This window comes from Phaethon lepturus, unplaced genomic scaffold (assembly GCF_000687285.1).
Source record: "Phaethon lepturus isolate BGI_N335 unplaced genomic scaffold, ASM68728v1 scaffold39584, whole genome shotgun sequence".
In the NCBI taxonomy this organism is placed as follows: Eukaryota; Metazoa; Chordata; class Aves; order Phaethontiformes; family Phaethontidae; genus Phaethon; species Phaethon lepturus.
This window is the reverse complement of record NW_010534754.1, coordinates 1-17,527: the sequence shown is the minus strand read 5'-3', so window position 1 is coordinate 17,527 and position 17,527 is coordinate 1. Positions and strand designations below refer to the sequence as shown.

The window sequence follows — 17,527 nt, the reverse complement described above, 5'->3', positions numbered from 1 at the left end:
TCAAGCATTGGAGCAGGCTGCCCAGGGAGATAATAGAGTCACCATCTCTGGAAGTGTTCAAAAAACGTGTGGATGTGGTGCTTCAGGACATGGTTCAGGGGACATGGTGGCAATGGATTAATGGTTGGACTTGATGACCTTGAAGGTCCTTTCCAACCTTAGTGATTCTGTGATTCTGTTATTTTGCTTGGACTGATCACACCACAGTGCTCAAAGCCACATTCCAACAGCCCCTGCAGAGGCCACATGTCCACTTGATTTAGAGGTGGGCACTGTCCCACCAGAGTAAGCTCACAGCCCAGGCACATATCACAGACTCACTTTTTGAGTTTCTCCTCCAGCTGCTGTTTGTCATTCTCCAGATCCATTACAGACTCTTGCGTCAACTTCAGGTCTCCTTCAAGCTTCCTCTTTGCTCTTTCCAGGTCCATGCGGACTTTCTTTTCTTGTTCAAGAGAGCTTTCCAACTGGAGAATAAAGGGAGACAGGCTAGGGAGAGAAACGACCCTCTGTAGCCCCAACCTTTCCTGTGTCCATTACTGTGGGGACTTCACCCATCCCCAAGATCCAGAGGTGTTTCCTAGTTGGTCTCCAGCCCCATTCCCTCAGCCCAGGACTGCAGTCCATGGGGTGTTCCAGACCACCTCTTGGTTCAGAGGCAGTGTGTCAATGGGGTTATTCATCAACTGGCCATATTAAATGAAGGCCTGATAACGATCCCACCCTCCAGAAATAGTTCAGGGACAGCCCTTGGGCTTTCCTGGAGGTTGGCTCAAACCTCTCTCACTTCACTGTCACTGATCTATGACTCACATCATCCACTTGCTGTTCCAGTTTGACCTTGGCTTTAGTCAGCGTGTTGACCTTGTCTTCCTCAGCCTGCAGGTCATCCAGAGCCTGCTGATGGGCCTCTTGCAGTGCTTTCTTCTCTTTTGTCAGCTTGGCAATGATCTCATCCAGAGCAGCCATCTCTTCAATCAGGTTTTTGACCTAGATCAGTGGGGTCAAAAATTAAGTGCATCTTCTCAGAAACACGGGAAGCAAAGCTAACACAGTAGCCTGACCCATGAAAAGCAGGAGCCTATGATCAACAGCATCCTGGCACCACAGCAGCAGCCAGGCCCTCTCCTCTTGGCCAGGTTGGTTCCACCAGGTGGTTTGCCCCAAATCACTTGCCATTGTACAGAACCGTTTGCCGATACCACTCCAGTGCAATGATGCAGGACACCAGAGGGTTTTGTCCCCTCCCACACCATTTTGCACTGTTTTCAGCCCCAGCTCCTACACACCAGCAGCCTTGCCCCTGACATTTCTCTTTGTGCCCTCACAAGCACTGAGGCCCCTGGGCAATGAGGCTGTACTCTGCAGGGAGGGTCAGTTACCTTGTTCTCTGTGGCATGCTTCTCCTTCTCCACCTTGGCCAGTGTGATCTCTAGGTCATCGATGTCCTTCTTCAGCTCTGCACACTCATCCTCCAGCTTGCGTCTTTTGGCAGTGAGGTCTGAATTCATCTCCTCCTCATCCTCCAGACGCTCCGTCAGCTCCTTCACCTTGGCCTCCAGCTGGATCTTGGACTTGATCAGCAGGTCACAGCGTTCCTCTGCATCTGCCAGGTTGTCTTGCTCCTGGAACAGCCACAGGAGAGTGAGTGCTCATCCACTGCCCCAAGAGCATACCAGCAGTCTCTCAGACATGCTGTCCTGGTGCAGAGCAGAAGCTCTCCTTGTGGAAGGGGCAGAGCAAGCCCAAAGTGCTCAGGTATGTGAAAGAGACGGCTCCAGTCTCTGCCCGTTTTGAAGGACCATGGGACAACAACTAACACTAACCAGGGCCAAGAGCTAACTCCAACTAAATTTTCCAGAGGAAGGAAAAACTGGACCGACACTTCCTGGTACAGAAATGGCACAGATTAGCCACAGCCTGGCAAGCAAACATTCCCATCTCTCCCACCCCAATGTGAGAAGATCACCCTTTCCAGAGCCAGGGGAGCATGAATCCCCATGGCAGCCCTGAGACAGCAAGTCTATGACATTGCTTCAGGTTTGCACCGAATCTAACACTGCAATTCAAACAGATTGTGGCAATGAGGGGGTCTCAGAACTGCAAAAGGCTGAAGGAGGGATCTATCATCCATTCTTCTACCCATGGACCCTGCACTATCTTTACACTTCCAGAGAGAGAGTGAAGCACTCACTGCCTGCAGCTGGAGAGCCAGATCATTCTTCTCCTGGATCATGGAGACCTGCTTCTCTTCCAGCTCCTTCCTCTTAGCCTCAGATTTCTCCAGAGCCTCCTTCAACTTCTGGAACTCCTCCTTCAGGTTGGACATTTCCTTCTCAGTCTGAGCAGACTTGAGTAAAGGCTTGATCTTGAAGAACAGCTTCATCCAGGACCAGTTCTTGACAGCATTGAAGGCCCGGATGTTCCACTGAATGGTATAGAGGGCTTCCCTGGAGGGATACAAGCATGGCATCATCATGGGTGTAGATTTCCCACCTCCCATCCTCACGGCAGCAGGGACCTGGCATTTGCAGACCTGGACATGCCTCTATTCTTCACCAGGAGGGCAAATGGCAGCATGTTGAATGAATGGCACATTGTCTGCACACTGTAGTGGCCCTAGTGGGATGGATGGTGTGGCCTGGCTGTCAGATCTCCTCACTCTACATCTCTGAATATTCCAATGGAAACCAAAGGCTCCCCCCACCTAGATACACTGACCCTTCCTACCAGGCTGATGTCAGACTTCTTACAGGTCTGCCTCCACCCCTTCAGGACAGGGCCTTACCCAAGCCATACCATCCATAGGCAAGCCCGACAGGTCAAACCCACTGAAATGTGTGGAAGGAACAAGGAGACAAGGGCACAAAGTTCTGCCTCCCCCCACAACTCTACCTCCTGCTGATGATCTTCTGATACTCAATGCGCATGAGGTGCCCACGGATTCTGGCCTGCAGCATGGTCAAGATCTTGGCCAGACGCTCATCTCGCATCTCTTCCAGCAAGCCCAGCAAACCAGCCTTGAAAAACACCTGCAGCCAAGAGAGTGAGAACAGAGTCAACAGCAGAGAGGACAGAGGGCTCAGAGGTGACTGACCTGTCAGGCAGACCTGGGCTCCATGAGGCCCAAAGCAGGGATACAGAGAGCTATGAGGGCTACACACTGCAGGTTTAGGCACCCTCCCTGCACAGGCACACCCCCACGCTCTGCACTGGTTGAAGGTGCACAGGTACAGCTGGGCACCAAATCTCCCTGCCCTGCACACATCCCCTCTCATCCCCCAGCAGAGACTAGATGCTGTGTTGGGTGGTATGAGATCAGGTAGCAGTGACCTTCTGCTCAGACCTGTTTCTTCTCAACCTGTTTCTTCCTCTGCCCTCCTCAATCCCTTCAAGGGTCACACTCAACCTGCAGAGCAGTGCTGTGGCCAGGCAGAAAGCAAGCTGGGCAGGGAGAGCAAACTGGGATTGCAGAGAGACAGGAGCTGCAATGTCTCCTTCTGAAGGACCAGCTGCCTGGTCTCACCTTGGTATGACCAAACTTGTACTGTGAGTGGTCCAGTTCCAGGGAGCTCAGAAGCTTCTCTGTGGCCTTTCTGCTGTCCACAAACTTGTCATCTGGAATGGCTGCTGGATTCAGGATACGGTAGCTGCAGGGACAAAGCAGAGGGAGGACATGCAAAAGAACCCCAAAACAGAGCTTATTGCTCCATCATCACCCCTGCACCAGTCATGCCAGTTCCCCCTGGAAGCATGTCACTGCAGCATGGGCTGGAGCCACGTATGAACCAGGAGCTCCAGGGCGCAGTATGGGCTCTTCTGCAGAGCAGACAGCAGGGAACCCTGCCAGATCTTAGTCCCTAAACACAAGGAAGACTGTGCAGGAGGAGGCCGCTGGCCTCAGCATGCCTCATCAAGCCCAGGCCAAGCAGGGTGGATGGGACCAGCCTGAAGAATGGTAAGGACCCCAAGAGCAGAGAGAAATCTGAGCTAGGATTGGAGGACCTGAGCCTTTCCACCATCCGCCTGCACCAGCCCTGCATTCAGCATCTCAAACATCACCAGCCCTGCTGTCTCATCATGTCTGGCACCACAGAGCCAGCAGCAGAGCTGTCCCAAACTGTGCAGACACTGGGCATATTGTGGTGGTTCAGACCAGCCCTGCACAAGCTGGGGAGCCAGGGCAGTCTCTCTCTCCTCAGAATAAGTGATGGCTGCTGGGCAAGGGAGAAGAGGGAGTTACCGCTGCTTGAAGTCTGCGTAGAGGATCCTGTTGGGGAATCCCTTACGGCAGATGCGGATACCTTCAAGGACACCGTTACACCGCAGCTGATGCAGCACCAGGAAGGCATCCATGGCTCCTATGGGTGAGAACAAAGATGGAGCAGACACTCAGCCCAAGAGGACAGGGGAAATGGAGCTGCAACATGGGCCTGAACTCTGGGAACAGCCTGTGATTTTGAACACAGCTGTTAACCTGTGCTGTAGGCCTATGCTGAGCATCAGTGCTGCAGCCTGGGCCTTGGACGATGGAAGTCAGCCTGAAAGCCTCATCTGTGCCTGCTGTCATGCACAAGTACAAGGCAGCCCAACCATCAATGCACAGCCAAAATGGGAGCCTGGCAAAACTCATTCCCCCCAGTAGAGGAAACTGGCACACGTCACAGGGGTTTCCACACTGAGATGGGTCCAGGTCTCAGTGGAAGTAGAACTGCTTCAGGAAAAGGGTTGGGGAGAAGGTGGGTGCAAGACTCCCTGCCAGCTCCCACGTGTGGATGCCATCCAAGGGAACTGCTAGGGTGCTGTCTCAGTCCATGCATACCTGGGGTCTTTGTCTCATTGGGGATGATGCAGCGAACAAAGTGGGGCTGAGTGGAGCGCAGGTTCGTCATCAGCTTGTTGAGATTCTCCTGTAGGGCAGACATGGGGGATGAGGCATGAAGTGAGAGCTCTGCTCCCCTACAACACTCCTCTCCAGCCCCTTCCCCCCACAGGCAGGGAGAGAGCAGATGCTGAGAGCCCCTTACCACTCTCCATGAGAGAGGGGAAATTTTCTCCTGCTTGTCTGCTCTCTGTGCTATCCTGCCAACAGGGCATCCGCAGCCCTGTAGCAGGACCACTGCCTTCTTCCAGGGTCGGAGCAATGGCAGAGGGGACTGGGCTGGCAGACATGCCAAATAGCACCTGCAGGTTTTGCTATGCCAGAGAGGAGCCAGATACTTCCCAAGTATTTCTAGGGAAGGTTTTGCTTCAGCAGACAGCCAGGAACACAGGACTGAGCATATTCCTGGTATACAGCTCTGCTGGTGCCCATCAGTCCTGCACGCAGCACCCTGCAAATGCAGTGCTGGCATCCACACTGGCTGCAGTCCCCATCAGATTTTCCCTGCACCTCCACAGAGCTGCCCATGCCCTTCAGCCATGACAGAGGGCTCTGCCCTGCTCAGCCTGGGCCTCCTTTTCTCCTCAAGGCAGGGCTCAAGCCAAGATATGGTCCTGCATTTTCTTGTGGGAAAGGCATCTGCACCCTCAATCTTTCGAGGCTACCTTCCCCTGCTCGTACAGGCTCAGCCTGTCCAAGGACCCACTCAGGGAAGGGAAAGCCTTCCCACAGCTCCATGTCATCATGAGGCAACTTCTCACCACAGACACCTTTCCCCAAGACCTGTGACTTGTCCAGGAGTAAGAAAGTCACACACCTCCCTGAACAGGGGCTCTGACGCAAGCGCTGCCCTCTTTGAGCACCCTGTCACCACAAGTCTGCCATGGCAGGACACAGCGTTGGGCTCACACACCCCTCTGTGCTGTTTTCCAGTTGCTTTAGCTCTGGGGTGGACAAATGTCTCTCATGCATGGTGAGCATGAGAACAGGGGTGTGCAATATCCTGAGCTGTGAAATAGCTCGAGTCACCTCCCTGGACAGGACAGCAGAGCTGCCTGCTCAGAGACTTGTAAGATCCTCCTCCATTTTCTTCTGCCCAAAGGCTGTCCTTCCCGCCGACAAGAATGAGGAGAGAAGTAGCACAGACTTAAAGTGATGTTCATGTAATACATTATCTAAACATCACTACAAGTCTTAACTGCCGCTCTCTCAAAGGCGAAGGAGCTGCCGGGCAGTGCAAACATCACGCGGGCAGAAGCAGCACAAGCCCCAACTCAAAGGGAGCCATTGTTTTTTTCCTAGCAGCATGGGGACAGGGCTGGTACTCTGCCAGGCACAGGCCCTTTGCCCAGGGATGAGAGGGTGTTAGGAATTTTTGCCTAGTGGTGGTCCTTCAGGAGCCCTGGCGGTCCTTCAGGCCCCAGGGGCTCATGTGCAAGATACCCCAGAGAGTAGCAGGGAGGTGGGACTGATACTGGGACACTCTGAGCATGCTTCCCTCATGGCCTTGGATGAGGGGCTGGCTCTTACCTTGTGCAGCTGTGACACTGTTTGGAAAGAAGCTGCCTTTTTACGTTTCTCCTTGGTCCCTGGCTTGTGAGGTTCCTCTGTTGGGTTGAAATATTACATCAGCAAAGCATCTGCTTGGCTTGGAGGACTCAGGAGCACCCCCAAACACCCCTGAAACACCCACAGCCCCTACTCTCTTGTAAAGCAGAGGTGATAGTGCCCTGCTGCAGCACAAAGCCACAGACCATCAAAAACATCTCCCATGGCACCCAACTCTGGGTGTTGCTCCTCAGCTTTTGGTAACAGACCCCTTCACACATCCCAAGTCACAGGGCCACCAGGACAGCTCGACAGCACCGTACAAGCTCAGCCTGGTCCTAAACACCTACCTAAAGCCCCCAGGCCAGCACTGCATGCCCAGAGTACCCACCTACCCAGGCCAGAGAGGTTTTTAGGGGTTAATGTGGTCAAAACCTTTGCCCAGCTGCTAGTTTGGAATGCTGCACCAACAGCTGGGTGTGGGGTTGAGGAGGCTTTGCTGCAAAGGGAGGGAGAGACTGAGGTGGGATGAGGTTGTTCCTCACCTGAAGTAGAGCCCACATAGTTCTCATAGAGGGAGGCCAGGAGCTTGTTTTGGGATTTTTGGAAGACGGACACCACTGTCTCATTCAGGGGGTCCTTGTTCTTGTCAAGCCAGCCAATGATGTTGTATGGCACCTGTCACCAGAGGAGAAAGGCAAAGGTAAGGAGATCCCTGCAAGGGGAAGGTGTGAGTGCTGTGGAAGAGCTGACAAGGGACGTACCACACCAGCATAGTGTACCAGCTCAAAGTGGGCCTCATATTTCCGCTTTTTATCCGGCCGGGGCTTCTGGAAGTTGGGCGACTTCCCAATGTGGTTGTCATAGAGCTTAGCTTTGAATGACATGTCGGAGGCTTTTGGGAACATGCACTCCTCTTCGAGAATGGACAGGATTCCCAGTGGCTGCAGGGAAAAGGTGGTATAAAGAGGTCTGAGCTCAGTGTTGCCATGTCCCATCCCAGAATGGGGGTTCTCTCTGCCACGGAGCAAGGCAAGGCAAGGCTTGACTTAGGCGACCTCATCCTCATTCAGGCAAATGGTGCAAGACATTGACCATGGGGCAAGCTATCACTGGTGTATTCCAGGATGCATCTGACCTACAGCCAGTCAGAGTGCAATTGGCCAGGCCTACAAGATGTGGGGGCTTGCCCAGGTCCATCAGACTGTTGGGAAGGGGAGATACTCTCCAGTGTCTTGACAGGTTTGCTCCTTTCCAAAAAAAGGTGAGTTTCCTCCATACAATGGTGGAAATCTTTTATACAAGCTGCTCTGAATCAGCAAGTACTCAAGTACTGAGGGGCAGCAAGTGGGTAGGAAAAAAGGGCCAGAGATCACCGTTCTCTGGAGGAAAAGGCCACACCAGGTTTTGTGGATCACCAGTGGGTAAGAACAGAATTTTTGCAGTTTCATAAAAGTCAAAATTTGTGTCAAAAAGGACTCAGTGGGATGGAGGCTCTGAGCTGTAAGTGTGGGGGAAACTTAGGCACTTGCTACTGACGGGGGAGGGAATAATTTCTTTTCTGCTAGTACAGTACCTCTCACTGTTCCAGTCTTTGAAAACAAGCCACCTACCAGAAGTACCATTCCTGTGCCCCGACTCATGCTTTACCTTCTCAATCAGGTCAATGCAAGCCTGCAGGTCCAGGCCAAAATCAATGAAGACCCATTCGATGCCTTCCTTCTTGTATTCTTCTTGCTCCAGGACAAACATGTGGTGGTTGAAGAACTGTTGCAGCTTTTCATTGGTGAAGTTGATGCACAGCTGCTCAAAGCTGTTGTACTGCAAGAACAAAACACACCTGCATCAGCAGGAGGAGCTCCAGATGTGAAGGGATTCACTCTTCTGCTTTGTCTGGGTATGAAGAGTGATCTCTGCTAGGCTCAGTTGGATCGCTACCAAGGAGGTAGCCAGGAATCACTGGACATGTGCCCACAGCAATGTTAGAACAGTCCTTGTGAGCTGCCTGTTTGCTCCAGATAAATTAATTCAGACGAGAGCTCTTTTTATTATCAAAGCCAGCGGTTTCTTGGTGGAGATAGAGCTGTCAGACACTAGGGGACTGAACTGCCTAGCTACAACATTCCCCTGAACCCATTGCATGGGGACTGCAGAACTTACATCAAAGATCTCAAAGCCTGCAATGTCCAGTACTCCAATGAAGAACTGTCTGGCCAGCTTGGTATCTAGGGTCTTGTTGATCCGAGTCACCAGCCACTTGAACATGCGATCATAGGTGGCTTTAGCCAGGGCTCCCACAGCATAGACAACCTGCCAAAGCAAATCACAGAGTAGGTCATGAGCACTTATGCTTCTCCCTGTTTTATAGGGGCTAGAGGCTGAAGGGAGCTCCTCTTGGCACACAAAGGACAGACAGACAGGTCCAGGGAGTTCATGGTTACAGCATATGCTCTAAGATTAGTTTTCACATGCTCACAAGTGTGTTCTTGTGCCCCTGGACTGGTCTTAGACTCCAAGGTCTTAGATTACAGATTCAGTCTGAAGTCATATTTTCAGAAGCCTTATGCATGGCAGGAGCCTACAGCTCACTTTGGATAAGACACCATCTCCTAAGGTCCTCTTGAATTTTACTTGAGGACTGGCTTGCACTATTCAGGCCAGATTGCTGGAACCTGACAAGACACATATCTGGTGCATTTGAGTCTCCCACAAGATCAGTTTAGATGAATTTTAGATGAGTTTTCTACTTTCCAGAGCTCTACTCTTCATGGGAGTGTGACGGTCTCTGAAGCAGATCCATAGAAACTGGACCTCTTCTGGCTGTGATCCAACCCACATTTCAAAGATACATTAAACCTGCAGCCTTGGTTAATATCCAAAGTTATCTGCCAGCTCTGCCACCACTTTCCCAGCTGCTAAAAACCAGTAACCATCGATACATATTCTCATGCTGCTCTGGAGTCTCCTCTTAAACCTGAGAGAATGAGCTGAAGCACCAGTCACCCTGTGCAGAGAACATTATGCAATGGGCCTGCCTGCAGAAGAATCACATAGCAGCGTGAGCTGGGAGCGCATGTCCTGGCACACTCACCTGTTCCACGTTCTGACCTTTGGTCACATATTCATTGCCCACTTTCACACGAGGATGGAGCAACCCCTTGATGAGGTCAGCTGAGCTGATTCCCATGAGGTAGGCAGCTTTGTCAGCACCTGTAAAACAGTACAAAGGCATGAGGATCCAAAAGCAAGCCCTCTGAAGGAATAAAAGAAAATAAAAAATTACCAGCTCTTCTGCTGATCAATGCTAACTATACCAGTTTTTCCACATGCTCCAGAGTGTCCTCCAGTGTCTAGTGTGACTTCCCATCTTGGATATTGTATGATGCTTTTAAAATCTGGACCTCCTGCCTGAGAAGTTACTGTTTGGAGGAGATGGCCATAGCAGACCTGCTGTACCTTGTCAGATGCCTATCAGGTTTTTGAGTCTTCTTGATCTGGGGGTCTCTATGCATTTTCCAGTGAAAGTGAATTCGCATGCAGTGAATTTGAACTGACCAGAGGAGAGGTGATACTCTTGCTTATCTTTCATAGACTCCTAATAGCAGATTGTAGCTAAAAAATCACCTCTATAGGGAAATCACTGCTAGATCAAAATCGTATTTAATTACCAGGTAGCAGCTGAATCCTGTGTTGACATTCCTCAGGCAAGGGGAACTCTTCCTTCATGAATGTTAGCATGACAAGGTCTGATCCAGGTAGTCATTTCTGCTGGATCCCTGCCTCAGCTGATGCACAGTTACTATTTGCTTTCCAGTTAGGTGATAGGGCTCCCCCTTCTCATCCTTCCACATGCTGGAAAGTCACTCTCTCCTTGAAGTTTCTCCATTATGCCTGGGAGCCAGGCATAACACAGCAATGCAAAAGCAATAGAAAATATTTGAGCTCTGATTTTTCTATATTTTCAGGTTTGCTCTGCAGCCTGACTATTCTCTTAGATCTATGATTTGCATTGCATTTTCCTAAGTAGCAAACAAAGAAAAGTATCAGACAGTGACTGTATCCTACTCTAACTGCTCTTCAGGAGGCTGTGGCCTGAGCAGGTCCTTGCAGATCATGGCCTGGCTCATATTCTGTGGATGACCTGCTCTGGAAGGCTGTCTAATGAAGTGCAAGGGAAGAGATGATGAAGGGCAGGAGAACACTGAACAAGATGAAGCACAGCCAGGGTGTGACAACCTGTGATGTTGCTGAGGCAAGTCTGATGTAGATGAGACCACCTAGTGCTTGCAGAAAAGGCTGGCTGAAATATGCTCACTCAAGGACAAGTCTCTTTGTGCATCTAAAGCAGGTCCTAAGACAATGTGGTTGCTTGGGATCATGGTCACTGACCTTCACAGACCAGGCCAGGGAAGTTATCACAGTCTGCCCTTGGAAGAATTTTCATGCCCAGCCCAGGCTGGGCAGATCTAGCAGCATGGAACCAAACTCACTTTCAGTGCCATCAGCTTCTGCCTGCTCTTCTCGCTGCTTTTGCTTGAACTTCATGTTGCCGAAGTGCATGATAGCACCCACTATTTTATAGGAGCCATATTTCTCATCATTGCTGAAGCCCAAGATGTCCATGGCATGCTGAGGAGAGACAAAGCAGTATAGATAGAACAAAATCACCACTCTGTGGTGAGGGTTGGTCCTCCCACCATCTCCTAAGGCACTCTCCCTATCCTGGGGCTCTGGGCAGCATGCTCTATCCGGTGGGCACTTAGCCAAGGAATCATGTCCTTGTGAATGTGAGTTGAGCTCCCACAAGATACCATTTGAAAGTGAAAGGGCTAGCCTAGCATCCACAAGCAGGAGGTTTTCAGAGCTGAGGTCTCATCTTCTCATGGGAGCCATAGGAAGTGTTCCTGTGCTACAGGCCCTTCCTAATGCAGGGAATTACTCTCCGTTCTTTGCCTGGAGGATGCTGTTGATGGATATCAGAATCACTCTGCCCTTTCCTGTAGGCTCACAGCACATGTAGAGCAACTGCCAATAAGCCAGAAGGACCTCACAGCTAATTTAGAGAAGGACACAGAAAAGCCAGGACACATCCCCACGTCTGCCCAAAAGGAGGTTGTGCCCTTCCCCAGGCCACTGCCTTGGGCTGTGCAGTGTAAAGGAAGTACACGTACATCTGTTGCCATGAGTTCCTCGCCATCATCCAGGTTGTCCACAGTTGTTACACCCTGAGAGCAGAAGTGGTAGTCATAGGGGTTAAGGGAGAGCAGCAGCATATCTGTTGGGAGAAGACATGTAGAGGGTAAGGCCAGTCTGACAAAGCTGGGGCAGAGGGGCAACCCTGGACACAGATGAAAAGGTAAGGCTCCACCAGCCTCAACTAGAGGGCACCAGCTGGTGGGAGAACAGCCTTTTCAAGCCCAGGCAGGTCCACACATGGGTCCATTTCTTCTGCGATGTGCCTCCTGCTTGCTATCTTGGGATATGGCTTGGCTGCAGACTGATTTAGAAGTGGCCATCCATGTGTCCTTGTGACCACCAGATAAGATTACTGCTCTGCACAGCTCTCCAGACCTGCCTAATAAGGTATTGTTCTCGAGCCAGCAACAAGCTCAAGAGACCACAGCCAAGAGGCTGACCAGCCCAGGGGACTGTGCCAGCCATCTTTCTGCAATGTGGAAAGGTTCACTGTGCACTCCATGTGACCTAGCACCTGGAGGGCAGGGCTGCTCAGAGCACAGGACTGCCCCAGTGCAAATTCAAGTCAGCTGGGACTGTCCTGGGGAAGACATCTAGGATATGTTTAAACCAGTGAGTAAGCTGCACAGCTGTTTTCAAGCTCACCTGAAACAGGTCATCTCACTAGGGTGGCTGAAGGAGCTCAGAGTAAGCTGAAAAACACTTCCCTACTCCAAAATGCGTAAATATCCAGTCTGCACATGCTGAGGTCAGTGCTATACCCACCACACAACAAGGACTCTATGCAAAGCAGCTTTGCAAAGCACGCTCCCACGCTCAGATAGACCCTGAGCATCCGCTTCTCCACACCTAGACAGTTGGAAAAAGAGCTTCAGTCCGGCTTCTCAGTCTGTGAGGATAAAAGAGGCTGGACTAGATGACCTCTTGAAATCCCTTTTATCCTGAATAATCCTACAATCCTGCACAGCTAGAAAAGCATTTGAGGGCAGTACCTCCATGGTGAGTTGAGTTTGCTCATTCCCTGTGGAATGAACTAACGACAGAGCTCTTTGTGGCTATTTTCAAGCCACCAAGCTGTGAAGGCTATGCTGCAGCTTTGGCCACCTTACCTTGCAGCTCTGGTTTCTTCCCAGAGAGGATCTGGTAGTAGATGTGGTAGCTTCGCTCTTTGGGTTGCTGGAAAATCACTCTTGATTTTTCCAGAAGGTCTAGAAGCAAATAGGGCAGAGGGGTTAGAGGAGGGCTTGTTCTTTTCTGGAACTGACCCAGCACAAATAAGTGAGAAGAAATCCCTCCCCGCTGCAGCTGGCACATGTTTACTCACAGATGTCGATGTCTGCAGAGGCCAGCTTCCCTGAGGGGCCAAAATGGATCCGGATGAACTTGCCCTGAAAACATGCACAGGGAGCTAAGCACTGGGCTTGGCTACACAGGTACAATTCTGAACAGCTCCCAGTTAACCTCAGACAACCACAAAACACTGGTAATTTTCTACTTCTTAGGCTTCTGCTGATGCCAGGCAAGTTACTGGGCTCTGTGAGGGGTGAGTGAAGTTCTCTGGTTTGTAATGTGCACAAGGTCAGACAACATCATCTAAGGCTTTAAACACTAGGCAGGCAGAAACTTTGCTCACAGCAGATAAATCCCTGTCCTTAGGCCTGTTCTTAAAGCTAAGCACTTTTGCAGGGCAGTAGGATACTGAGTCTGCCCACAGTCTCCTGCTCTGTGATGTGCTGAGGAATCTCACCCAGGCGTGTCTTTTCCCTCCAAGGCACAAGAACAGGCATCAAAGCCACCTGTGGTTGATGAGCTCTGCATCCCACAGCAGGCCCAGGCTGGGCTTAACAAAAAGGATGCTAGTCCCTGGAAGGGGCACACTTGTCTGTCCCAGCTCCAGCACTCCAGGCTGTGCCTACTGGCCCTCAACTTTGGTCCTGTAAGGGACTTCCCTCCTGCCACAGGCTGCGACACCAGGGCAATTCACTCTGACCAGTGCACTGTGTACTGCACTGATGTAATCAGAATAAACTTGGTCTCAGCAGTCCAACCCCACCAGGAAGCAGAGCTAGCTTCTTGCTACGTGTCTTTGGCTCACACCATACAAAAATACAATACCACAAGTGATGCATTCAGCTTTCGTAAAAGAGGCACATTAGCTCACTATCTTGCTAAGACACTTACAAAACGTGAGGAGTTGTCATTTCTTATGGTTTTAGCATTGCCAAAAGCTTCCATAGCTGGGTTAGCCTCAATGATTTGATCTTCGAGGGTGCCCTGCAAAACAGAACCAAAAGATGTCAGCTCCCACCCAGCTAGAGGGGATCTGTTGCTAACAACACAGGGAAATAGAGTGGGGCTCCTTGCACCATCTGCCTGCTATGCTCGTTAGCTGTCTTTAAGAGCCTGCTGCTCCTGAGACACTTCCTTGTTTCATGAGGCTATGCAGCTTGGTTTAGAGGTCAGCAGAGCTAGGTTTTGCAGCAATGCTCTCCTTGCCTAAACTGGCCCCTCTATACACAGCAGTCCTTAGCCCCTTTCTTAGGCTACTACGATATGCAAACCGAGAGCAAGCACGCATTGTCACCACAAGAGTCTGAAACATCTCAGGCTCTTTGACTCTGCCAGGCATTTCCTCATCCACCAAACCAAAGTCTTGGGCAGTTCAAATCACAGCCCATTACAAAAGAAGAGATATAGAAAACAGGCTTGATCTCTGACTCCCTACACTAACAACGTGCACAGCAGGGTCACAGTGTGATGGCAACACATCACAGGACCCAGCTGGTGTGATCTGCTGAACTCACTGGAGATCTCCTGAGCAAGGCCCAAGATTAATCTTCCCCCAACCTTGTTTTTCTGCTCGTATTTCACATGCACAATTCAAAGAGAAAGAGACAGCTTCCACCTAACAGACACAAAGCAGGACAAGAATTCAGGGAGAGAAGCAAGAGTGTCGTGCTAAGCCACACAAAGCACAATGGGGTTCAACATCAGTAGCAGAGTTTGATGGCACAGGCACCTGCAGGATTTTTCATGAGAGTTTTTGCCCACACTCTGACTCATTACAGTCCACAGGGCTTTCCTTAGGGGAGAAACACCAGCTCTGGGCTCTGCCCAGCTCTGTTGGGCTCACGACTGCTCCCCACCTCTGCAGCTCCAGCCGTGTGAAGGACAAAATTGATGAGGATCGGCTGTGAATCAGAGCTTTACTAAGAAACTGTATTTTGTCACTTGGATATCCTTTGATCTGTTATCTTTAAATTCAGGCTTATCTAAAATTGCCTGGCCTATGAGATTGAACGGGGGCTGCCCCACGCATAGCCCCCCAGCTACCTCACTCTTAGTAAGTTTGCCCAAGTGGTCTGAGACTCCTGTGTCAATGAGCATCCTGCACCCAAGGGTGTGCATCTGCTAAAGGCTGTCCCTCAGTGCTCAGAGAAACCAAGGGCCAAGGATGTACAACCGAGCTGCTGAAATGGCTGAGCCTTTGGTGTGCTGGGGGAGCCAGGGACTGAGCTTTTGCTGAATTTCCAAAGGCACTCAGTTGTTTCCCTGGAGCTAAGCAAGCACCTCAGAAATGCACCCCAGCGAAGGCCGTCAGCTGCCTGCAGTGTGGTGGGCCTAGCCAGTTCAGGGCTTTGCAGAGGGTGGCATGTCCAGCATCATCAGGGCCCCGGTCTGCAGCCAGAGCACAGTGGTGCCTGTGGGAAAGAGGCTCTTCCCCGGCCCCTCAGCACCACCAGCCTCAGCTGGGCCTTGAGGCTGGGAGGAACTTTAATGCCTCCAAGAGTGGGGGCTTCACCTTCCCTTTGGAGGAGCCCACGCCACCCCCAGGGAAACAGTGTGCTGGTTAGAAAAAAGCGTTTGAAGAGTCATGATCCCTTGAAGGAGAGGTTGGAGTCAGAAAGGTAGAAAGTCACTAAGAGATGAAATACCAACGCTTCAAACTATGGGAAGGTGGGAGATACAAAGCCAAGCGGAGAACTCAACACTGCCCAGGTGCTGGGGCAGCCCTTGCTCCCAGACCCGAGGCAGATGCCCCACACAGGCTTTCCCCATCACCCCGCCGTAGCTCTGCGGTGCAGCAGAACCCTGTCCTCAGTGTTAAAGATTAGGAGTCTACAACACTTACCCCAGTTTTAGTGGCAAGAGCTGCCTAGAGAAAGGAAAGAAAATTGTCTTTAGAAATCCAGAAAAGCCAGGCAAGAACCACAAGAAGCATGGTCAGAAAAGCAGGGCATGACCATTTAGTGCCAAAAAACGTCCAAGAAAAAAATGGGAGTATTAAACTTTATAAGAGATGCCAAAAAGTTGTTAAATAGATTAGCTCAAGAAAATAAAGAAATGCAACAAAAAGCAAGAACGGTTAAATCCAAACCCAAAGAAGAGTAAAGAAAATAATGCTGAAGTATTGCTTGTCTGATACCTAAGGCAGCCAGTTTGCTTCTACAAGGGAAAAGCAGGCTGGAGCCTCAACGTATCAAAAAGAAATAAGCAATTGCAAGGGTAGCTCAAAAATAACCAGCACCAAAGAAATGCAAGAATCAAAACAAGAGCAAGAAAAGCACAAGGTAGAAAAGGGTCAAAATGAACAAGAGGAGGAAAAAAGGAGAAAAGGACGAAAAGCAAGGCTTAAAAGAGGCAAGGTGGGAAATGGCAGGTTTACTCCATAGTTTTAATGTTCTTTAAGAAGATCTGTGGGGTGTTGAAGGAGGAAGAGAAGAAAATGAGAGCGTCTAAAGCACCTCTTCCAGGCTGCACAGATTGAGCAGCCACATAAAAAAAATCCATTTCCCCTTGAGCAGAATAATTTCAAGCCTTGCTTGTTCAAAAGTCAGGGAAAAGCCAAGCCCTGGGTGGGTCAGACCAAAACACGCTTCCAAATGCAAAAAGTTGGGGGAACAAAAAAAAAAAAGAAGAAGAAAGGGGGAGGAGGGGGAAAGAGAAAAAAAAATAAAGGAAGAAAACAGCAAGAACTTGTTTCAAAAGAGGGTCTTACTAATTTCTTGCCCGGTGTGTCGCCCAAGGCTGCGACAATGGCAAAGTACTGAATGACCCGCTTGGTGTTTACAGTCTTACCAGCACCAGATTCTCCGCTTAGAGTAACAGAAATACACAGATCAAGGACATGAGGCAAAGAACAGGCAAAACTTCAAACAGAGACCCTGTCAACCTGCTGCCCTGCTCATCGTGCCAGGAGGGAGAAGCAAAGTATCAGAGCGGGATGGGGAGGCCAGCACTATCAATCCCCTCTGTCCTCGGGATGTACGTGCTTGACTTTGGGGCTTGTCTTTGGAGTGAAACCCAGCTCCATCCTAGATCAAGGACATGAGGCAAAGAACAGGCAAAACTTCAAACAGAGACCCTGTCAACCTGCTGCCCTGCTCATCGTGCCAGGAGGGAGAAGCAAAGTATCAGAGCGGGATGGGGAGGCCAGCACTATCAATCCCCTCTGTCCTCGGGATGTACGTGCTTGACTTTGGGGCTTGTCTTTGGAGTGAAACCCAGCTCCATCCTCCCCATGTCCTCCGGCTGCAAGCCCAGGCTCTGCCTGCCTCCTCGAAGGTGCCGCAGGGGGTCAGCTGCCCACCGCAGATATGGCGGGAGGTGCTGGCGCCCACCAAGGCTGTACGGCCCTGGCCCCAGGGCATCAGCTGTCAGGGATCAGCAAGGAACCAGCCTTGCCTGCTCCCGCTCGGGTAGTTTCAGCACGCCCCGCTTTGTTGGGGGGTCTTGGAGATGATGGTGGCACTGTGCTGGAGAGAATCCTGCCCGGGCGAGCGCAGGGGCTGGCGTGCCCAGCAAGGGCTGTGGGCAGCCGGAGGGCCCCACTGAGCTCATCCCTATAGTTAGCCACTCTCCCATTGTAATCCCAGATCACAAAGAGCTGGGGGGGAGCTG

The 17,527-nt window shown here is 50.9% G+C and overlaps 1 protein-coding gene across 1 annotated transcript; it reads right to left on the bottom strand.

Annotated features, from left to right (window-relative positions):
• Positions 1-317: 317 nt before the first annotated feature.
• On the bottom strand, positions 318-16,718 carry LOC104615888 (myosin-7B-like). The gene is made up of 21 exons (XM_010285610.1): positions 16,626-16,718; positions 15,759-15,782; positions 13,808-13,900; positions 12,951-13,014; positions 12,736-12,834; positions 11,602-11,705; positions 10,921-11,059; positions 9,522-9,640; positions 8,591-8,740; positions 8,081-8,251; positions 7,195-7,374; positions 6,976-7,108; positions 6,413-6,489; positions 4,823-4,910; positions 4,244-4,361; positions 3,527-3,650; positions 2,896-3,032; positions 2,195-2,450; positions 1,383-1,625; positions 814-990; positions 318-467 (listed from the first exon to the last, which is right to left on the bottom strand). The coding sequence occupies exons 3-21, from the start codon at positions 13,859-13,861 to the stop codon at positions 318-320; spliced, it is 2,583 nt and encodes an 860-aa protein (XP_010283912.1). The 5' UTR covers positions 13,862-13,900; positions 15,759-15,782; positions 16,626-16,718.
• Positions 16,719-17,527: the final 809 nt, after the last annotated feature.

Excerpts from the sequence above, each read along its gene's own strand:
- LOC104615888 (XM_010285610.1), bottom strand. The coding sequence starts at position 13,861 with ATGGAAGCTTTTGGCAATGCTAAAACCATAAGAAATGACAACTCCTCA. Across the intron at positions 11,060-11,601 it reads AGGAACTCATGGCAACAGAT|CATGCCATGGACATCTTGGG; the intron begins GTACGTGTACTT and ends GTCTCTCCTCAG. Across the intron at positions 8,252-8,590 it reads CAGGCTTTGAGATCTTTGAT|TACAACAGCTTTGAGCAGCT; the intron begins GTAAGTTCTGCA and ends TTGTTCTTGCAG.